Here is an 18,807-nt window from a genome sequence, read left to right on the forward strand (position 1 = left end):
CTGGCCTTTCACCGACCCATGTCCGATAGTACATCCCATTCGCCATCAACTTCACTGAACTCCGACCCTTCGACGCTAATAACACTCATGGGTCCTCGTGTCGGAGGTACAAGAGGAACATAGCTTAAACCCATGTCGTCAACGACATGAGGTCTAACAGCTGGAGAAACGATAGCGGGACTCAAGGCTCTTGATATGGGCGTATAAGACTCAGCATCTTCGTATTCGGCCGTGTTGTTGGTTCCTGCTATTGATTCCATCTCATCATCGGGGACTGTAGGTGTACCTTCGACGTCTTCTACTATCGATAACCGTTGAGCAGCTGTAGCGAGATCGAGGGGTGGATGGATCACTTCAGGAGACGAAGACTGGGAAAGAGATAGAAAGGAAAAGGAAGTGGAAGAGGTCCTAGGATCCAGGTGGCTATTATTTGACTTGGGCTCATCACCATCTTCCATCGAGATGAAAGGATTCGTAGAAGCGGGTGTAGCGGTACCGGAACGTAAAGGTGTAGGAGGTAATTTGAATATGACTTCTCTGATCTCCTGATCTTGTGGAGATTGAGTTCTACCATCATCATCTATATCTATCAGTCTATCCACTGATCCGGACTTGCTTGGTGATTCTCCCAGAAGACTCAGTCTGCTCTCATCTAGCTCATATGCTGATGCTCCCCCATATTCTACGGGTCGGTCTGTCAATTCAAATTCGTTGGACCGACGCCCTGTACGTCTTCGAAGTGAAGTATGGTGATCTCTATATGATGTAGAAGAGCCCAATGAAGGTTGTATCGGTTCAACAGGTATCGATTCAGGTGAATGTGAGTGTGCTTGATCCTGAAAGTGATTATGCTGTGCGATCAAAGCTTCAACATGATGTGATATGTGAGGATCATAGATGAACTACACAAGCGAAATAAGGCTCAGTACAGAATAGTATACGAGAGACGAGAGTTGAGGAAAAAGAAACTCACCTTCTTGAAAGCATAGCCTGTGCCTATGACTACGATAGCAGTCGCCAAGGTCGTACCTACGACGACAGACACAGGAGAGATGGGCATCGTACGAGTGGCGAATTCCTGGCTATCCAAATATCTATCGGGTTTTTGGCTAGAATGCTAGGCAAGTCGATTTGTCTACCCAGTAACTCATGAAACTCTGTCGATCAGTAAAATTTGACAGCTCTGTGAGACCGGCAGCGAAGATTTCAGTCGATACACAGGTGAAATTACAACCCATAAATAGAACAAAAGCATACACATGATGCACAAATCGTACGCACGGTATGACAAGTGGTCAGCTCCGGTTAATTACCACCGATTGCCTCACGTGACCACTAGCAAGATCTCCAACACGTGGATCGTCGGACTTGGCCACCTTGTTGCTTTGTCCCCATGACTCATGCCTATCCAGCCTATGTCGATCACGCGCGCCTGCCAGAAAGGCAAGTTTCAATTACGAGAGATCTAGTGGCGTTAGTCACCAATTTCCTAAACCGGCGTTCTGTGTCGATCAGACTGTTTGTTTTTTTTCACATAGGTTAGCATTGAGCATGTGAGGAAGACAGTCTGATTGTCTGCTCTCAAGATTGACCAAGGTAAGGAAACTCAGAAACGAATACGGGATGGTGACAGGCACAAGAATCCCATCGGTTTATACGGCACGGACGCGAGTGTAAACCGTTTTGGCTTGACAGAGTTCCCGGTTCGTTCTTTGAAAGAAACTTCCCGTGCCGTCAGAGAAGCATGAACTCTCGGTTTTCCCGAACAAGGGAAAATGATGTTAAAACCCCTGAATGTAGATCGTTCTTGATCCGGTCTAAAGGGTAAGAAAGGTGTAAACGAGATGTCTATCTTGTCCCGCTCTGGCTTAATCGCTAAGGTTACTTCCAGTCTTCGACTAAATTGGATGATCGTGGAGATAATCATCGATGATGGCATGAGAACTTGCTGATTTCAGTAGGTTGGATTGATAAAAGTCCTGAAGCGACTCACCTGTTTATTTACCTTATCTCTTTATTTCGTCCGCCATCTCTATAAGAACGATTCATTTAAGTTAAGAATCCAAAATAATACCCTGAATAATCCATCCTCATTCGCGTGAGAGCATGAAAATAAGTCGCCGAACTAGTTAATTTTTTGTCTCACCTCTTCGTGACATCCCTTTTTTTCTGAATTCATCTTTATTCCTAGGCTCCCTCGCCAAGCCTCCAGGGATGTAGTAGATACACACCTCCTCCTTCCGATCATGATGTGAACATCGAATCATATCTTGATAGCGTAGAATTCAACGTAACCTAAAAACCGCTACGTTAATATATGGGTCCGGGTTTATTCAGTTCACCAACAAAAACCGCCCATCACGTTTGACCACTTCCACATTTAATTTAGACAGCTATTTCATAAACCGAGACAGGTAGTCGCACAGTCATCCTTACGACACGATTGTTCATTCTTAACAAATACCCTCGTCATCAACCGCTTTTGAAATTTCAACCCTTACGAGTATATATATCCATCATGCCAGGAGGAATATCATCCCCTAGTGGACCTTCTTCACCATTTTATTCTGCACCACCAATGTCGGCCACTATGTCTAGCTCGACCTCCAAGGGGTCGTCTCTCTTTGCAGAAGATTACTCGCTCTCCTCACCAGCTTCTGGAGGCAGCAGTTCACCCGTCAATGATGCAGGACCAACTCCACGAGCTTCAATCATTGGGCAAGACCTCGCCCAGTCAATAAACATTGCTTTCCCAGCCAAACTCAATGTTGGGCTTCCAGCTTCCGTCTCTCCAGGAAATCACACTCTTCTCCCTACTCCTCCCACTTCCCCAAGGCGTGTTGACAACTTCACGGCTCCTCCAGCTCATATTCTCAGAACCAAGCCCAGCTTTAACACCATGGACCCATTAGACGAAGTTCCTTCGCCCAAACCTACTCCATCATCAAGTGTTACCACAAAAGGTCAGAAAGGATATCACACATATGAGGCTTGTATGGAGGGTGAGTAAATCAGACATATTGATGGTGGTGTTTAACTGACTTTGACTGCAGGTGCTCTTGGACATGACACGAAATCTGCTTCGTACAAAGTCGGTACTGAGAAATCCTATCATCACTTGAATCGAGCCAGTGAGCTTTTCCAGCTGGCAATCGACATTCGTCCTCAAGATAAAAAAGCCATGTTGGGAAGATCAAAGGTGCTCATTAATCTGGCATCAAATTATCAACCTCCACGTGTGGCCACTGTCTCACTACGAGATGCCGTCACCACTTTACGGGACTTGGTCAAATTAGCTCCGTTATCCCTCACGGCCAGAGAGACTTTAGGTCAAGCTTGTGGATTACTCGCCAGCACCTTATTCGAGTTAGACGATAACATCGAGGATGAAAAGGCTGTGTGGGATGGAGAGATTGGTCAATTAGCTAGAGAGGCGTTACAAGCTTTGGAAGATGTAGCAGGAGATAAAATGGATAGAATGAGAGAGTTAGGTCCTAATGAAGCTGCTCAACAAAGTCCAGTAATGGCAGAGATGTTTTTATCATTATCCTCCGCTGCTGTATTTGTGTCATCTATTTCCATCGAACTCAACTTGGTTGATCTCCATATAGAATTGGCCGAACAAGCTCTCGATCAAGCTTCAAACATGGCTACCGTAGCTGCAGCAGCTCGAGTCAAATCTTCCACCTCATCTGCCAACCTCATCACCCGTGTTCAACTTGCCTCAGGCGCTTCTTCCCTCGAACGACTCCGACATACCTTCCACTTGGGTGTGGATTTGGATGAAGACGATTTCAGAGCGTTGATCCAGGATATGACGATGCTTGCTACAGAATGTCGAGAAAGAGCTGCAAAACTCAAGGGTAGCAAAGCAGCAGCTGCTGCGACTTTGGCTTGGGACGCAATCAAACAGCTTGGTGACGCCAAAACCCTATACGCCAACTTACTTCGACTGGTATGGCGAAAACGTGGACCCAGAAGAAGAAGTACATCCAAGCCAATCGCTACCACACCTCGAAGAATGAGCACCCGAAATGGCAGTTTGGATGCACCGACAATTCAAGAGGAAGACGAGGAGGAAGAGGGGGGTACACCAAGAAAGGATTCTGACCCTAAGAGTTTAGGAGGCCGAAGAGAATCAGCGTCATCTACAGGATCAAGAGGCCAAGGAAGTAGAAAAGGGTCGATCTTGGGTGCTGTTTCAGAGGATGTAGAAGTCTCAAACTTCCATCAAGCCAGAGGCAGGAATTCAAGAAGTTCCATTTCCATTCCTCAGACAGGTAGAAGAGGTTCTTGGTTACCCACTCCAACTGAATCTGGAGCACCTGGACGTGCACGAAGAAGGTCTTCTGTTGGATTTGGCATATCACCCCCAACCGCGAGTCCCGAACCTCGATCTAGGAGAATATCTTCCATTGGTGGTGGTGGTCCTTTGGTTGGTCCAGATGGCGTCTCAGCTTGGGCCAGAAAAGCCTCTGTCATATCCCTTGGAACAGAAGATGAAGCTCAAGGCCTGGTACCTTCTTCCGAATTAGCAAGATCAGCTTGGCAATTACTCGAAGGCGGTGTTAAACAGTACAAACTCGCTCTCTCAGTGTTGAATGGATCAGATCTACCAAATGCTCAACTAGCCAAAGCCAAGAACGAAACTCTCACTGCCATCGCTTACTCCTCACTCTTCATGGCATCTTTAGCGCCTCGACTCACTATTGCCGCTGAAAAGAAAACATCACTCCTTGTTACCTCTGAAGTATACTCAACATGGGCAGCTCGAGAAGTAGGTTGGTCATTCTTGATCGAAGGTACACAAGCTGCTCAATTGGCCGATCGAAGGACGAACTCTTGGAGAGCAGATGAAGCTGGTAAAAGAGCAGTAATGTTCCTGGTCAGAGTATGGTGGTTAAGAGCTGTCACTACTGAATCCATGGATGTAAACACCAAAACCGCCGCTAAAGATGCGGTCGAAACGGTTATAAGACGAATGAAAGACAAAGAAGGTGCCACTTCAGGTGATGTCGCAAGAATGAGATACTGGTTGAGTAAACAGGAAGGTGAAATGGATAACGCCGAAGCGCTGTTCTGGAGAAGTACAGCTAGGATATTGAGAGGTGGTTCAGGTTTCGTAATGTCATAGAATTTATACCATATTCAAAGCGAAGTAGATTTAAAGATTTTTCATTGTACGTTAGCATCCCTTAATTAGAAGTTTTCCATCTTTTCTTGCTTGTATATGCATCGCTCGTATAGTCATTGATAGCGATAAAGATTATCGTCAGTTCGGAGTCAGTGTCATGCCAAGATACTAGAATGGGAGTCACTTGACCACTCGCTTAGTCAGGTCCGGGAAGCGGTGTCGCCAAATACGCTAGCTTGCTCCACAAATACGCTCATCTCCGAATGTCCATTGTATATAAGATGATCGCATTTCTATGTTGTAAGTGAGATTTCTCAGTATGATCCAATTTATTCCTATCAAGAATGCTAGCCCTATACACACATTTGCTATGCGTCTTTGGCGCATACCTCGCATGTCAGCGGTCTCTCAAGGTAAGCTGCTCGCGTGACCTCAACAAATCCGCTAAATGTCGATCTCTCATAGACATACATGGGCATTTCAGCGCTTATCACTTACGCCGAGACCGGTCCTCCAATTTCCAAAGAAGAACCAATTTCAGATAAGCCTAAGACACCATGGTGGAAATCAACTTCGGTTCAAAGTCTCGTGCTATCTATGCTACTATCAACCTCATTCATCTTCATACTTGGTGTACCTGATATCACCTTGACATCCGTGCTGAATACGATTTGGGGAGGCTCAATAACACACCTCACAGGCAATAACATATATCAAGTGAGTTCTACGATAAGTTAGTGTCACACACTGATAGACAACGTTGTCACGAAAGAGCTTGGATTGCATACTACCTTCACAAAGAATCGAAAAGCTCGACAAGAGAAATAAATCGTATTGCGCGGTCGCAATTCCGGATCCCAACGTATCCGATCCATTTTATAAAACAGAGACATGCCGTAGATTCCTCACCTTTTTGATTACAGGGGGTATCATGGTCTCTGCCTTTTCGGGAGTTCTATACTTGACACCTATAGTTGCATTGACTCAGGTAATACCTATGGCTGGTAAAACATTTTATGTTAAATTAACTGTCAGAAGCGCTGTACGGGTTGTTTCAGGGCTATTGGTGAGTCTTGCTCTTTCACCTCAAATCAAGGATTCACGTCAGAAGCTGATATTGATTCTCGCGGAAGACGTTTTTCGCGTTGCTCGGTATAGTAATCGTCAATTTCGTAACGGTCAACAAGGACAAGGCACCGAAAGAAACATCTATATTCACACAGCGGATGATGAATGTCCTTACTATGCTTTATGCTGGTATGGCTATGATGTTACCCGCAGCTTTGGTAAGCTCTTTTCTCCCGCCGGCACTTATCTGATTCCGAGGTGTTAGGATTGAGGCTGACAGTAAAGTTTCAATAGCTAGCGATAACGTATCGATTCGAATATGTCAATTCCCCTTCTTTCGCCCATAAACCGACTGCCGAGAACGGTCAGATTGCTACACCCATTCAAGTTCCTTCATTCAGCAGTCCAATCACCTCAGTAGGTGTTATCACCTATATCGCAAGTGTAGTAGTATACCATGCGGTTTCTCCTCTTCTATTCAATATGGACTACATTACATCTGCTTCAGGTATATTGTTCGTGGCATTTCCACTTACCGTTGTTGGAACGACTTTGATGGCACGGCGGACCGGAAACCTAAAAGGATGGCTTGATTATTACGATGTGTAAGTCTATTTGATCTTTGCGAATAAGGCTAATGAAATTAATAGATGGTACCCGTCAATCCCGTCCGATGAGGGGGATACCTCCAAATCCGGTGTAGAACAAGCTCCAATCTAGGAAAAGGCAGGAGATGGAAGTTGATAGATAATCTTAGTCGTTTGCCAAATGTGGCTCTGCCTTAGCTGTATCATTCTGTCGTCACATATACCTTCGTCGTTCGATAGTGTCTATACTTTACGTTGTATTCGTATCGAAAATGGTGGTGATAAAATGCACAGTGTGCAAATTTCGATACCTTATGGTGTCTGCGCTCGAGGCCGTTCGGCTGTTCGGATCCATCGCGGGTTGCTTTATGCCTCCCTTATGATCTGAGAGGACTTTGTCGAGTGAGTCCATCCTATGCAGGCGAGGGGTGGCGATACGTTGCACCACTATTCGAACCAGTTACCTCACCGAACTGACAAGAAATTTCCGCTTTTACGTGCTGGTCTCCAAATATCGGGTTGAGCCGAATTCGGGGACCGGTAGAACACGGCCCGACACTTCACATCTCACAATCCCAAGTCGACGAAGCATTGAATATCAGTGATATGTATCCAAATATTGCTTTTCTATTATTCAGTTGTGATTTCCACATAACCTAAACGTATATAGCCACATTCGAAATGTCCGCATCTGCTTTCAAAATTGAAGATATCTTTGGTGTCAAGGGAAAGGTATGTAACCACTCCTTGAACTTGCGGTCTGGACTGTATCTGACACGTTGATGTACTATTGATAGATCGTTGTGGTGACCGGTGGAGGCACTGGTATCGGTAAAGGCGAGTCGACCAGTCCATATAGCCACCTGCAATTACTCATCTTGTTCAATAGCCCTTACTGCGGGGTTCGCCCAGAATGGTGCCAAGGTGTATATCAGTGGACGAAGGAAGGAAGTACTGGAGGCTGCTGCCAAGGAGATTGGTGGTGACATCGTCAGGTAAATAGTCTCAGTCCTGTCGGAGTAAGAAGTTGAGGTTGACGCCAAACAGCATTCAAGGTGATGTATCTACGAAGGAAGGATGTAAAGCAATTGCGGATGCCATTTCAGCAAAGGAGTCCAAGGTACGATCCACTCAAACCGCGTGGCATGCTTGCGAGACAGGCTGTTTGGAGTGGCATGCTGATTAGAATCACGGCTTAGGTTGATGTATTAATCAACTGTGCGGGTGTTATGCGTCCATGGAAATCCAGCATTTCTGATCATGACGATCGTGAGTTGTGACGACCTTGAATACATCAGTACAGCTGATGACTGAAACCTTGTAATAGCCGATCAAGTAGCTAATCTCTTATGGGATGGACATGATGAGTAAGCTGAGCTCTAGTTAGTATAGCAATATCAATCCACTAATAATATCCACAGCGATGATTTTAACTACTCCAACTCCAGTAAGCTCGCTGCTACTTCGCTGCTACTTGAGAGTCTGACGATAATGAGCTGACAAAGCAATTCTAAGTCAACGTCAACGGTGAGCCCTGTCTTTCAGGTATGATATGTCAGAACTCATGCCTTTTTAGGTCCCTATTTCGTCACTGCTGCCCTTGTCCCACTCTTAAGGAAGTCTGACTTCCCAAGCGTTATCGTTATCGCATCTATCGCCGGTCTTGCCAATCAGAGGTGAGTCAGCAAGTGGAGCGTAGTATATTTGTACTCATTACATGTTCATAGAGCAATGGGTACTGTGTCATATGGCGTGACTAAGGTAAGTTCCGCCTATACAGCTTTTCTGGAATGGAGGAAGATGCTGATTTCGACTGCATAGGCTGCCGGTGGGTACTTCCTAATGGAGCTGAGAGGCTGAGCTGACTTTCTGGCAGCTATTCATTTGGGTAAACTACTTGCTGGTCGACTTCATCCGTACGTCGTATAAGTCCGTTCTGCAGAGCGATGTTCTGATCTTGAGCTTTCTACTCAGACTCAAGATCCGAGTCAACACTATTTGCCCGGGTATCTTCCCGTCCGAGATGACTGGAAAATCTGACAGTGGAGAAGGGCATGAATACAACCTCGCCGATGGAGCTGCAAAAGCCGCCAAGCGATCTACAGTCGGTCAGTGCGATTCCTACTGGTAGACGTCGGGCGATATACTTACATTTTAACCCCAGGACGACCTGGTCTGCCCGAAGAAATTGTTGGTCCAGTCCTCCTCCTTAGTAGTAGGGCAGGAGGCTATATGGATGGAGCTCTCCTGACTGTAGATGGAGGTCGATTAATGGTAAGTCACGTCATACTCAGGTCTTCTACTGCTTGCTAAGGCACGATGGAATTTCTAGGGCGCTGGTATCAACGATGGTCTTAGAATACCTGAGGATCACTATATTAATTAGGTCGAAGCCTGCATGAAGGCTTTCAGAAATCAGGTCTGGGCATGCTTGGAAGTAAATGGTCAAATTAGGTTATGCAATTGATCAAGTGCGGCTGGCCTGTCATACAAAATTGCGCGAAATAACACCTGAGCTGAATGAGAGCTCTACGTTCCGAAATCTAGCATCAGTAGGTCGGTTACCTCTGACCGTTCGTCAATCTGGGTCGATTAGCAATATGTTGAGTTTCAGTATACAAATAGTGGTCATTATCAGTTTCGGAATTTGCAACCGTGACTTCCTTGTATACCCATGAGAAGTAGACGATACCTTGCCATATTCATCTGACTACAAGATGTCTGCACTTGCAAAGGCATCTGTATTTGCGCCAAAAGATTCACATTGAATCCCTCCTGTAGTTAGCATTTAGGAAGTCTCGCCATCGGTCTTCTCGGGGTGTGCGAATATTGAACGTTTTCTCATATTTTGTGTTTTTGACACCATCAATCGCTTCGCGCGTTTAAATCGCAGCGTTTTTAGCCGTGACGGGACTCCTATCACAGTTCTTATTGTTTCGATCTCATTGGCTGATATAAATCCATGCAATCACGGAGATCACGGGCATCAAATGGTCAGCAATTTGTAGCTAGGTCAATCAGTGCCTTGTGTAAAAGCAGCACTCAGCAAGTTCTTATCTTGAAAATAACGTAACGAGAATACCGATTCACGCGGGGCGTTTTATTGGAAGATAAGCATTCTGACAATGGGGCCAATCAATTCCCCTCAATCTTTCACCATGTCCCCATGTCCCCTGTCATTTGCTAATTCGTCTTCCTGTTCTAACATAATGATTGAGTACCCAGGAACCGGTGGCTTCCTAGCTTCAAATGATCTTGAAATGCTGATTGGATGAAGCGAAACTGTTCATAATACCTAAAACTCCATTTAGACACTGGGAAAGCGGAAATAACTTTTTTGTACTTCGCTTGCACACTAGCATTGTTTGAATCTAGGTAGCCGATAAGACTCTTCTGTCAATCAGGTGTTTCAACGAATCATCTTCCATGCAGCTATCATTCAACACACGGTACCTTTGATTCACAAGCAAAGGCCGATATGAATATGCATATACATAAACATATACGTATATATAGAGAGCAAATGCAGACTCGAACAAAAATCCAGAAAGTGATTCCTGCAAGCAGCTTTCTGATATCAATACTGATAATATAACTCATACTCATAATACAGCCAAGATGTCAGAGCATATTTTGCCTCAGGGAGCAGGTTATGGTGTGGTGGTCAGTAGATTCTTGTCGCGCATATGATGGTCAGCTCACTTGTGTCTTCAGATCGGTATGGGGCTGTTCTTCAGTTTGGTCATGGTCGGGTAAGAACGTCCTCACATATCAGCAGAAAGAAATCTGAGCTTAACATGATATGAATAGAATCACCAAAATGCAAATACGTTATACCTCTCACAAAACCTCATCAGCAGAAGAGTTCAATTCTGCCAGCAGAAGGTGAGTTACCATTGTTTCGAGAAAAAGAACACCAGCTTATATTCCACTCAGCGTCCCACCTGGTCTTATCGCCGCGGGTATTGTGAGTGCATGGACCTGGGCAGCTACTTTGCTGCAGTCCAGTGCTACTGCGTAAGTGCTCCTTTCATTTACATGGAGAATGTTTGGCTGTTGCCGTTGCTAATAAGACATACAGGTATAAATTCGGTATCAGTGGTCCTTGGTGGTGAGTAGAAAGATTTCATTGCTTGATGGAACAGTCATTGACCTCGGATTTAGGTATGCATCTGGAGCTACTATTCAGGGTGAGCACGAATAACAGCGAGATCCTTTTCGAGACTAACTTTCAGGTCCCATCTAGTCCTACTTTTCGCCATGATTGCGAGTAAGCTCAAGCAACATGCGCCATACTGTCATACGTGAGCATGAAACACTGGTTCACACGAGTATGGCTAATTCTCTTACAGATATTTGGAGATCATCCGTGCGAGATGGGGTCGGGTCGCTCATTTGACTTTCCTCTGCTTCGGTCTCGCAACCAACATTATTGTGTCCAGTTAGTCGTCCTGCTGTGGATCACTTAACAAATGCTGATAGTGTTTTTCAGCTATGTTGATTCTTGGAGGTTCCGCTACTGTCACTGATCTTACCGGCATGAACACCGTTGCTGCCTGTTTCCTTATCCCTCTTGGTGTGTCAATCTACGTCTTGACCGGTGGTATGAGAGCGACCTTGATCGCGGATTACAGGTATGTTCATCTTCATTGTCAGTCAGTAAACACATGCTAATATAAATGTGACAGTCACACCCTTGTGCTGTATTGCATTCTCATTGCTTTCGCATTGACAGCTTATGGTACTTCTGACATCATTGGATCACCTTCCAAGATGTGGGACCTTCTCGCCCAAGCAGCTGAGCAGAACCCTATTGCCGGTAACGCACATGGATCCTACCTCACAATGAGATCGAAGAGTGGTTTGATCTTTGGTGTGCTGAACATTGTCGGTAAGTATCACGCTCATGAACTCACTCCTGCTACATACATGCTAATCGGTACACAGGTAACTTTGGTACTGTGTTCAATGACCAAGCTTACTGGCAAAGAGCTATTGCTTCGGATCCTAAGACTAGTGTCAAGGCTTTCTTATGGGGTGGTATCGCCTGGTTCGGTATTCCAATGGGAATTGCTACTAGTCTTGGTCTATCAGCAGTGGCATTAGCACACGGTCCCAACCCAGTGATTACTCTCTCAGCCTCCGAAGTCGGTGCTGGTCTTCCCGCTGTCAAAGGTTAGTCAGTTGTTCAATATACCAGATCCAAACTGATCACGGTCGATAATCAGCCGCCGCCGCTCTTATGGGTCAATCTGGAGCTATCGCTATGCTCATCCTCCTGTTCCTCGCTGTCACCTCTGCCTGTAGTGCTGAGCAGATTGCCGTATCATCCCTTCTCACCTACGACGTATACGGTGTCTACATCGTCCCTAACCCAAGCGAAAAGCAGATTCTTTGGACCAGTCATCTCTGCATTTTCGGATACAGTCTTTTCATGGGCGCTATCGCAACCGCTTTCAACTATATTGGTGTCAGCATGGGATACCTATACGAACTTATGGGTACCATCATCGGAAGTGCTGTGGTCCCTATCGCCCTTTGCATCACCTGGAACAAGTGCAATGGTACTGGAGCAGTTGTCGGTGCGATCTTGGGTTTCTGTGCAGGTATCGCAGGTTGGATCGGAGTCACGTCATCCCTTAATGACGGTGTAATCGACGTCACAACCACTTTCGGAGACTATGAAATGTTGACTGGGAATTTATTGGCTATCGGTGTCGGTGGAATCATCACAGTGGGTTGGTCATTAATCAGACCTTCTCATTTCGATTGGGATATCACTCGAGCCATCAACAACCAAATCGAAAGTCCTCCTATGGATAACTTCGCGTCGGATAAAGACATGTCACCAGGAGAAGGAGACAAGAAAATGATGGATGACATTCCGCAATCTGGACCCACCATCGAAGAACAGCCAGTCGATCTTACCGAAGAAAACAAAGGTTTACAAAAAGCTTTCAGATTCGCTGCATGGTCCGCTTTGACCTTGGTCGTCATCTTGATTTTCGTAGGTGACCATCGAATAGGCTCTTGTATCGAAAACTAACAGGCGTTTCAGGTCATTCCCTTACCGCTGTTCTTCTCTTCATATGGTGAGTATCTCGATCTCTTTGTTTCGAGTAAGGGACGACAAGCTGATCAGGTGTTAATACAGTCTATCCAAAATCCGGCTTTACCGCCTGGGTTTGTGTATCGCTCATTTGGCTATTCGTCGGTCTGGGTATGGTGGGCATATACCCCATGTGGGAAGCTCGTAGAGGATTGATGAAGGTGAGTCCGCCGATGGTTTCAGAAGGAAGTAAGGCGCTAATCCTTATCTTTCAAGGTCGGGCGAGGTATTGCGACGGATATTTCTAGGATCGGGAAATGATCTCCCATTAAAAGTTCAGGTAGCCGATCGGGATATATGGTTGGAGCGGCATGGTGGTATTGGGCGCGGTCACATCCGACTTGACTGTCCAATGAGCTTCATGAATACTTCGATTCAATAATGTTGCGTTCTGCAGCAGGCTTATCATGATGTAGAACAAAAGAGACGCTGCATAAAAGGCTTTTTAGCGCTAAATGATCCATAAGCACAAGAGCTCTTTCAATTTCACAAAATAGCTACAATAATATTAATGACTTATTTGAAGAGAAAAAAGCGCCTGGTGATCTTGTGACGTCGGTACGGCGCGTTGTCTCGCGTCATTCATGATAAGCTTGTGCTCGCAAGCATCTTTTACCCTTTTGGGCTTATCATCATTATAAGCACCTTCAGCGGCACTCTTACTGGAGGCGCGCGGCATTTTCACAGAATTCGACAAATCGGAATGCTACGAATTAGTCCTCTTCCATCTTCATGAAATGGGAAAATGACCATACATAAGTATGAAAGAGTTGATTCTAATGACCACTTATCACTCGTTTATTTCGCTAACAACGATATCAATATGTCGTCGCCTCATAAATTGTACGACGAGGAGTTGCCTATCGATAAGGATCCTAAAGATGATCGAACTCATAACATAGTGGAGGTACCTTTCGCTATAACCTCCGATGGTCAACGATTAACCGTAGGTGACACTTTGCCTGAGGTCAAAGCTGTAGCTCTGGAAACCGATGATCCAGATGAACTCTGCGAGACTATCAGGTCATATGTTCTAGGTACGATCGTAGCATCAGGTGAGTAACCAAACTCTAATACTGGTAAATACCACGATCAAAGAATATCGCTAATTGCCATCGATCATAAAATTTATTAGTCGGTACGGCTTTGAACGTTTGGTTTGGAGCTCGACAACCTGGAATTTACATATCGCCTTTCCTTGCCCAGCTTCTATCACACCCAATTGGTGTAGCTCTGTCCAAGCTTCTTCCCAGGCGAAAATTCACTACATTTGGTCGAACATGGTCACTCAATCCCGGCCGATGGTCTATCAAAGAACATTGTATTGGTAAGCCTAGCTCGATTCTCGGCTTCGTACGGTGCGGTCGCTGATTACTCATATAGTTGTATTGATGGCCACGGTCTCCTTCCCTACTGCCACCGCTATTGATGTAATCATTGCCGTCCGACAAAAAGCCTTTTTCAACGACCCCGAGATGGGTGATAACAAAGGTTTCCAATTTTTGGTCGTTCTCTCCACACAGTTCCTCGGTTTAGGCGTAGCTGGTCTTGCTCGAGACTACCTCGTATACCCTTCGGCGATGACATGGCCCCTTAACTTAGCTAAGCTCTCCCTATTCAACGCGCTTCATCAAAGGAAAGTCGACGAATATGGTGTTGTTACTCTTCCCGATCCAAATGCCGAAAAAGAGGCCGATCCACCTGTCAACGGATGGAAAGTATCAATGTTCAGATTCTGCCTCTATGCTACCGCTGGTTCATTCGTTTGGCTCTTCTTCACCGCTTTCATCTTCCCTGCTCTTACCTACTTTAATTGGCCAACATGGATCAACCCTACCAACAAGAAACTTGCCATTATCATGGGTTCCGTCACAGGTCTAGTGAGTACAATACTTATCAGCCATGAACTCAAATTGACATATACATCTAGGGTCTCAATCCCCTTCCCACCCTTGATTGGACTTATATCAGTGGTGCGGGTTTGACTCCATTGATCACTCCTTGGTGGGCGACTCTCTCTACTCTTGGTAAGCATTTTCTTGTTCTACAGCCATGCCTCGCTTACACCTTACAGTCGGTGCATCTATCGGTTATATTATCATTGCGGGGGTATATTTCTCCAATACCTGGTACAGCGCATACCTCGTGCCCAACTCCAATCAAGCCTTTGACCGGTTCGGTGCATACTATAACGTCACAAAAGTGCTCAGCGCAGATAGGACACTCGATGTCGAAGCTTATCGAGCATACTCTCCGTAAGATCAACCGCTTTCCCCACCAGACTTCTGCTGATATTGGTAGACAGCCTTTATTTCGGTGCTGGCTACAATATCGTTATCACAGCTTATTTCGCTTCTTATTCGGCCATTCTTGCTTACGCTCTACTTGAACACTGGAACCCACTCAAGAAAGGTTTCGCCACAGGTGTTAAGCGATTCAAGTCATTGATCAAGCGTACTCCACATGAAGATAATCTCAACCAACCAGATTACGACATTCACTACGCCTTGATGACCAAGTACAAGGAAGTCCCCCAATGGTGGTTCTTGATCATCTTGGTAATTTCCCTGGTTATGGGTATCATAATGTGTCAAGTCTACGATACCACAATGCCAGTTTGGGGCATATTCTGTTGTCTCGCTCTGTGCCTAGTCTTCGTCGTTCCCACCGGTATTCTTCAAGCTATATCAGTGAGTAAATCACTGGACCGGGAAAACAGGACACAGCTGATATAATAAAAAATAGAACATGCAAATGTCCTTGGTCATTCTCGCCGAGATCATTCCGGGTGTCGCTATTCCTGGTCGACCATACGCCAATATGATTTTCAAGCTTTACGGCTGGGTTTCGCTCAGTATGGCATTGCTCTACATCTTGGATCAAAAACTTGCCCATTACATGCACATTCCTCCTCGAGCTACATTCCGAGCACAAATTTGGGGTTGTTTGATCAGTTCTTTGATTTCTCTTGCTGTAATGAATTGGCAATTCCAAGCGATCCCTGATCTCTGTATGCCTGGACAAAAAGATCTCATGACTTGCCCATACTACGTGAGTAACCTCGATCAAATTGTCAAGTCTCAATACTGACTGTAATATCAGACCACATTCTACTCTTCGGCGCTTCTATTCGGTGTCGTTGGTCCTGAAAGGATGTACGGTAGTCTTGGATTGTACAAGAACACTTTGTGGGGTTTCTTCGCGGGTGCCGCTCTCGTAGTCATCGCATGGGCAGTGAAGAAGAGATGGCCGAACAAGATTACAAGGAGTGAGTATTACTTCTCCAGATCCCTTGGTTCATCACTAATGAGGCATCAATCATCCAGACACAAACGTTCCCGTTATCATCTTCGGTGCCATGTACTTTGCTCCATACAATTGGTCATTTATTTGGGCAGGTGTACCTTTCGCTTGGTTCTTTATGTCATACGTGTACAAGCGATTCCCAGCTTGGTGGAACAAGTACTGTTATGTCTTATCGATTGGTCTTACCGTCGGTGCTGCTATCAGTGGTGTCATTCAATTCTTCTGTATCACATATCCAGGTGGCGCAATGCCAGCTTGGTGGGGTAACACTGTTCAATTCGCCGGTAAGTTTTTCCACGATCCCGAGATATCAGGCATATGCAATTCATGTACTGATTGTCGCAAAAAACAGGGTGCGATGGTCTAGGTTGTCCTCTGAAGGATATGCCAGAAGTGGGATACTTTGGTCCTGGCGTAAGTTTTTACTCCCAGTCCTTCCCCCTTTTTGATCATAGCTGATGAGTGCTTTTTTCAGCCCGGAGAATACCTTTAAACGGTGAACATATTATACCTGTATAATGGAACAAGCAATTCTTGTGTTTTGTCTTTTGATTGATTGAGTGATTTGAGTGATTTGTGGACTGGGGAGATCAGATTCTTTACTTGGAGACGCGATATAATGACATGGGACCATCCTACAGTACGACCAGGAAGTTGTTTTTTGTCTATTCTATTTAGTTGTTGTTTACTTGAAGTTGGTAGTTGTTCATATGAGGAAGGGATGATGGTTGTTTATTTATTCGAAGGATCTAAGTATGAGGCATTCGTGATGTAAAGTTGATAATCATGCACAGCATATCTGATAGAGCTCCTCTTTGTTTCCGCTGCTGCCCTATAGACCAAAGTCTTTCCGCCTGCTGCAACAGTCACCCGTTTATCTCATTAAAATCCATTTCACCTAAAAGTTCAACTTTTTGCCACTCGTGTAATCCACCTCCACCCAACAAAAGGGATGACGGCCGGTTGACCTCACCATCTTATTTCACTCAACCTTCTTACTTCTTCACCCGTATCTCAACGCCTTTTCCTTTTTTGACTCAAGACTTCTGCATTGTCATCGCCACATCTGTTTTTACCTGCATCCACTGCACTCAGATCTGGAAGCAACAGAGATAGCTGCAATGACAACTCCCACTCCGGTAGTCACACAAGCTGAACGTCGAGCTATGATGGCGGCTGCTGTCGAAGCTAGATTCAGACCCCCTCCATCATATGATGAGATCGCTTCCTCTTCTTCACCTGATCCATCCACTTACACTACACCCGCACAACCTATTCATTCTCCTTCGGTATCAGCCCCTGTTACGCCTGCGCAGAGTAGAACTATCAATCCAGCCGCTCAAGCTGCTCAAGCTAGATTTAACGCTCAATCCAACTCAACGTCAAATACACCAGCAGTGGAGCAATGGAAAGCAACCGAAAAAGGTGATAGAGACTGTAGAAAAGAATTTGCTAAAAAACTGGATAGAGGTATCATAAGAGACAATGGTTATACCAATACTCTCGAAGCCGTTGAAGTGAGTTTGTTCTTCTTAGGCGCTGGAATCACTGTAGTTCTGAATCAAAGACCTCGTGACAAAGCTGGGAAATGGAAACTGACGGAACCACTTCATATATCATTCACAGACACTCATTAAGATATCTGATAACATCATCAACTCACAGGATCCCAAATTTCGTAAATTGAAATCGTCTAATAGTATGCTGAAAAATAAGGTATTAGATGTTAAAGGTGGACAAGATTATCTTTTTGCTGTGAGTCGACTATCATCTTGCTTTCAAAGACCTGTTCTCCCGTCTCATCTCTCTTCATCACTCCATACGCGTCCACTTCGACTGGAGGTTGTGTTCGTATCGCACGAGCAGGAATTCAATATGATACACAACGCGAAGGTCATAGCGCTGACATCTCACACGGATGTGTTCTAGCTTGGATTCCGAAGACAGAGTAGTGACTTCATAGAATACTGGGTATTCAGCTCGACCATCAAAAAAATGCATGAGTTGAAGATCGGTGCGGAAGTATTGAAAGATCACGTAAGTTGAAAGCACCGATCCGGCGAAGCAAACGACCCTTATCCTCATATCGTCATGATCGTTGGCTGAATGCAAGCTGATACATCATGCTAATCTAGCTCAAATCGCTCCAAGAGAGAGTCGAACTCTCGAAACAATCCAAAATTTACGGTGCTTCAGTCGAAGCTTCCAGGCGAGCAGCTGCATTAGCTGAATTTGAAGCTGATCGAGATTCTGTGCGAGCTCGAGCAGAGAGAGAAAGGATAGTCAGAGAAGCTAAGGAAGCTAAAGAAAGACAAGCGAGAGAAGATGAATTGGCTAAAGAAGCTGAATTGGTAGCAGATAGGGATGACGAAGAAAGAAGGGAATTGAGGGATACAGTAGTCAGACCAACTGCGAATACTCGACAACGAAGTGATGGAGATGACGATGAGGAAGAAGAGGAAGAGGAAGAGGAAGGTGCGGAGTTACCCAGTTATGCTGAGGATAGGGAAAGTAGAGGATGGGGTGGTGCGGGTCGTCGATTGGGTGGATAAACTCGACTATTGCCGTATTGGTGGAAAATCCTGGATCAAAAAAGAGAAAAT

The 18,807-nt window shown here is 45.2% G+C and overlaps 7 protein-coding genes across 7 annotated transcripts; 6 read left to right on the forward strand and 1 right to left on the reverse strand.

Moving 5' to 3' along the window:
• Positions 1 to 8: 8 nt before the first annotated feature.
• IL334_001783 (uncharacterized protein) lies at positions 9 to 1,060 on the reverse strand (the record flags this gene model as incomplete). The annotated part of the gene is made up of 2 exons (XM_062933536.1): positions 9 to 902; positions 974 to 1,060. The coding sequence occupies 2 exons, from the start codon at positions 1,058 to 1,060 to the stop codon at positions 9 to 11; spliced, it is 981 nt and encodes a 326-aa protein (XP_062789587.1).
• Positions 1,061 to 2,518: 1,458 nt separating this feature from the next.
• Positions 2,519 to 5,134, forward strand: IL334_001784 (uncharacterized protein; the record flags this gene model as incomplete). Its single annotated transcript, XM_062933537.1, has 2 exons — positions 2,519 to 3,002; positions 3,054 to 5,134. The coding sequence occupies 2 exons, from the start codon at positions 2,519 to 2,521 to the stop codon at positions 5,132 to 5,134; spliced, it is 2,565 nt and encodes an 854-aa protein (XP_062789588.1).
• Positions 5,135 to 5,478: 344 nt separating this feature from the next.
• Positions 5,479 to 6,922, forward strand: IL334_001785 (uncharacterized protein; the record flags this gene model as incomplete). The annotated part of the gene is made up of 6 exons (XM_062933538.1): positions 5,479 to 5,547; positions 5,600 to 5,851; positions 5,907 to 6,200; positions 6,268 to 6,420; positions 6,497 to 6,807; positions 6,853 to 6,922. 6 exons carry the CDS (start codon positions 5,479 to 5,481, stop codon positions 6,920 to 6,922), a joined length of 1,149 nt encoding a protein of 382 aa, XP_062789589.1.
• A 548-nt stretch (positions 6,923 to 7,470) lies between these two features.
• Positions 7,471 to 9,175, forward strand: IL334_001786 (uncharacterized protein; the record flags this gene model as incomplete). Its single annotated transcript, XM_062933539.1, has 13 exons — positions 7,471 to 7,521; positions 7,587 to 7,626; positions 7,679 to 7,784; positions 7,837 to 7,909; positions 7,989 to 8,058; positions 8,117 to 8,156; positions 8,211 to 8,236; positions 8,366 to 8,465; positions 8,517 to 8,554; positions 8,666 to 8,705; positions 8,764 to 8,897; positions 8,954 to 9,063; positions 9,122 to 9,175. The coding sequence occupies 13 exons, from the start codon at positions 7,471 to 7,473 to the stop codon at positions 9,173 to 9,175; spliced, it is 882 nt and encodes a 293-aa protein (XP_062789590.1).
• A 1,232-nt stretch (positions 9,176 to 10,407) lies between these two features.
• On the forward strand, positions 10,408 to 13,159 carry IL334_001787 (uncharacterized protein; the record flags this gene model as incomplete). The annotated part of the gene is made up of 15 exons (XM_062933540.1): positions 10,408 to 10,452; positions 10,504 to 10,541; positions 10,600 to 10,674; positions 10,726 to 10,806; positions 10,871 to 10,900; positions 10,954 to 10,979; positions 11,036 to 11,093; positions 11,142 to 11,230; positions 11,282 to 11,423; positions 11,478 to 11,680; positions 11,737 to 11,964; positions 12,018 to 12,796; positions 12,848 to 12,881; positions 12,944 to 13,059; positions 13,115 to 13,159. 15 exons carry the CDS (start codon positions 10,408 to 10,410, stop codon positions 13,157 to 13,159), a joined length of 1,989 nt encoding a protein of 662 aa, XP_062789591.1.
• A 562-nt stretch (positions 13,160 to 13,721) lies between these two features.
• IL334_001788 (OPT family small oligopeptide transporter) lies at positions 13,722 to 16,697 on the forward strand (the record flags this gene model as incomplete). The annotated part of the gene is made up of 11 exons (XM_062933541.1): positions 13,722 to 13,953; positions 14,034 to 14,225; positions 14,282 to 14,778; positions 14,829 to 14,925; positions 14,973 to 15,153; positions 15,204 to 15,588; positions 15,644 to 15,949; positions 16,001 to 16,166; positions 16,225 to 16,488; positions 16,557 to 16,618; positions 16,680 to 16,697. The coding sequence occupies 11 exons, from the start codon at positions 13,722 to 13,724 to the stop codon at positions 16,695 to 16,697; spliced, it is 2,400 nt and encodes a 799-aa protein (XP_062789592.1).
• A 628-nt stretch (positions 16,698 to 17,325) lies between these two features.
• Positions 17,326 to 18,756, forward strand: IL334_001789 (uncharacterized protein; the record flags this gene model as incomplete). The annotated part of the gene is made up of 4 exons (XM_062933542.1): positions 17,326 to 17,721; positions 17,831 to 17,959; positions 18,134 to 18,241; positions 18,340 to 18,756. 4 exons carry the CDS (start codon positions 17,326 to 17,328, stop codon positions 18,754 to 18,756), a joined length of 1,050 nt encoding a protein of 349 aa, XP_062789593.1.
• Between the last annotated feature and the right edge of the window lie 51 nt (positions 18,757 to 18,807).

This window comes from Kwoniella shivajii, chromosome 2 (assembly GCF_035658355.1).
Source record: "Kwoniella shivajii chromosome 2, complete sequence".
Classification (NCBI taxonomy): domain Eukaryota; kingdom Fungi; phylum Basidiomycota; class Tremellomycetes; order Tremellales; family Cryptococcaceae; genus Kwoniella; species Kwoniella shivajii.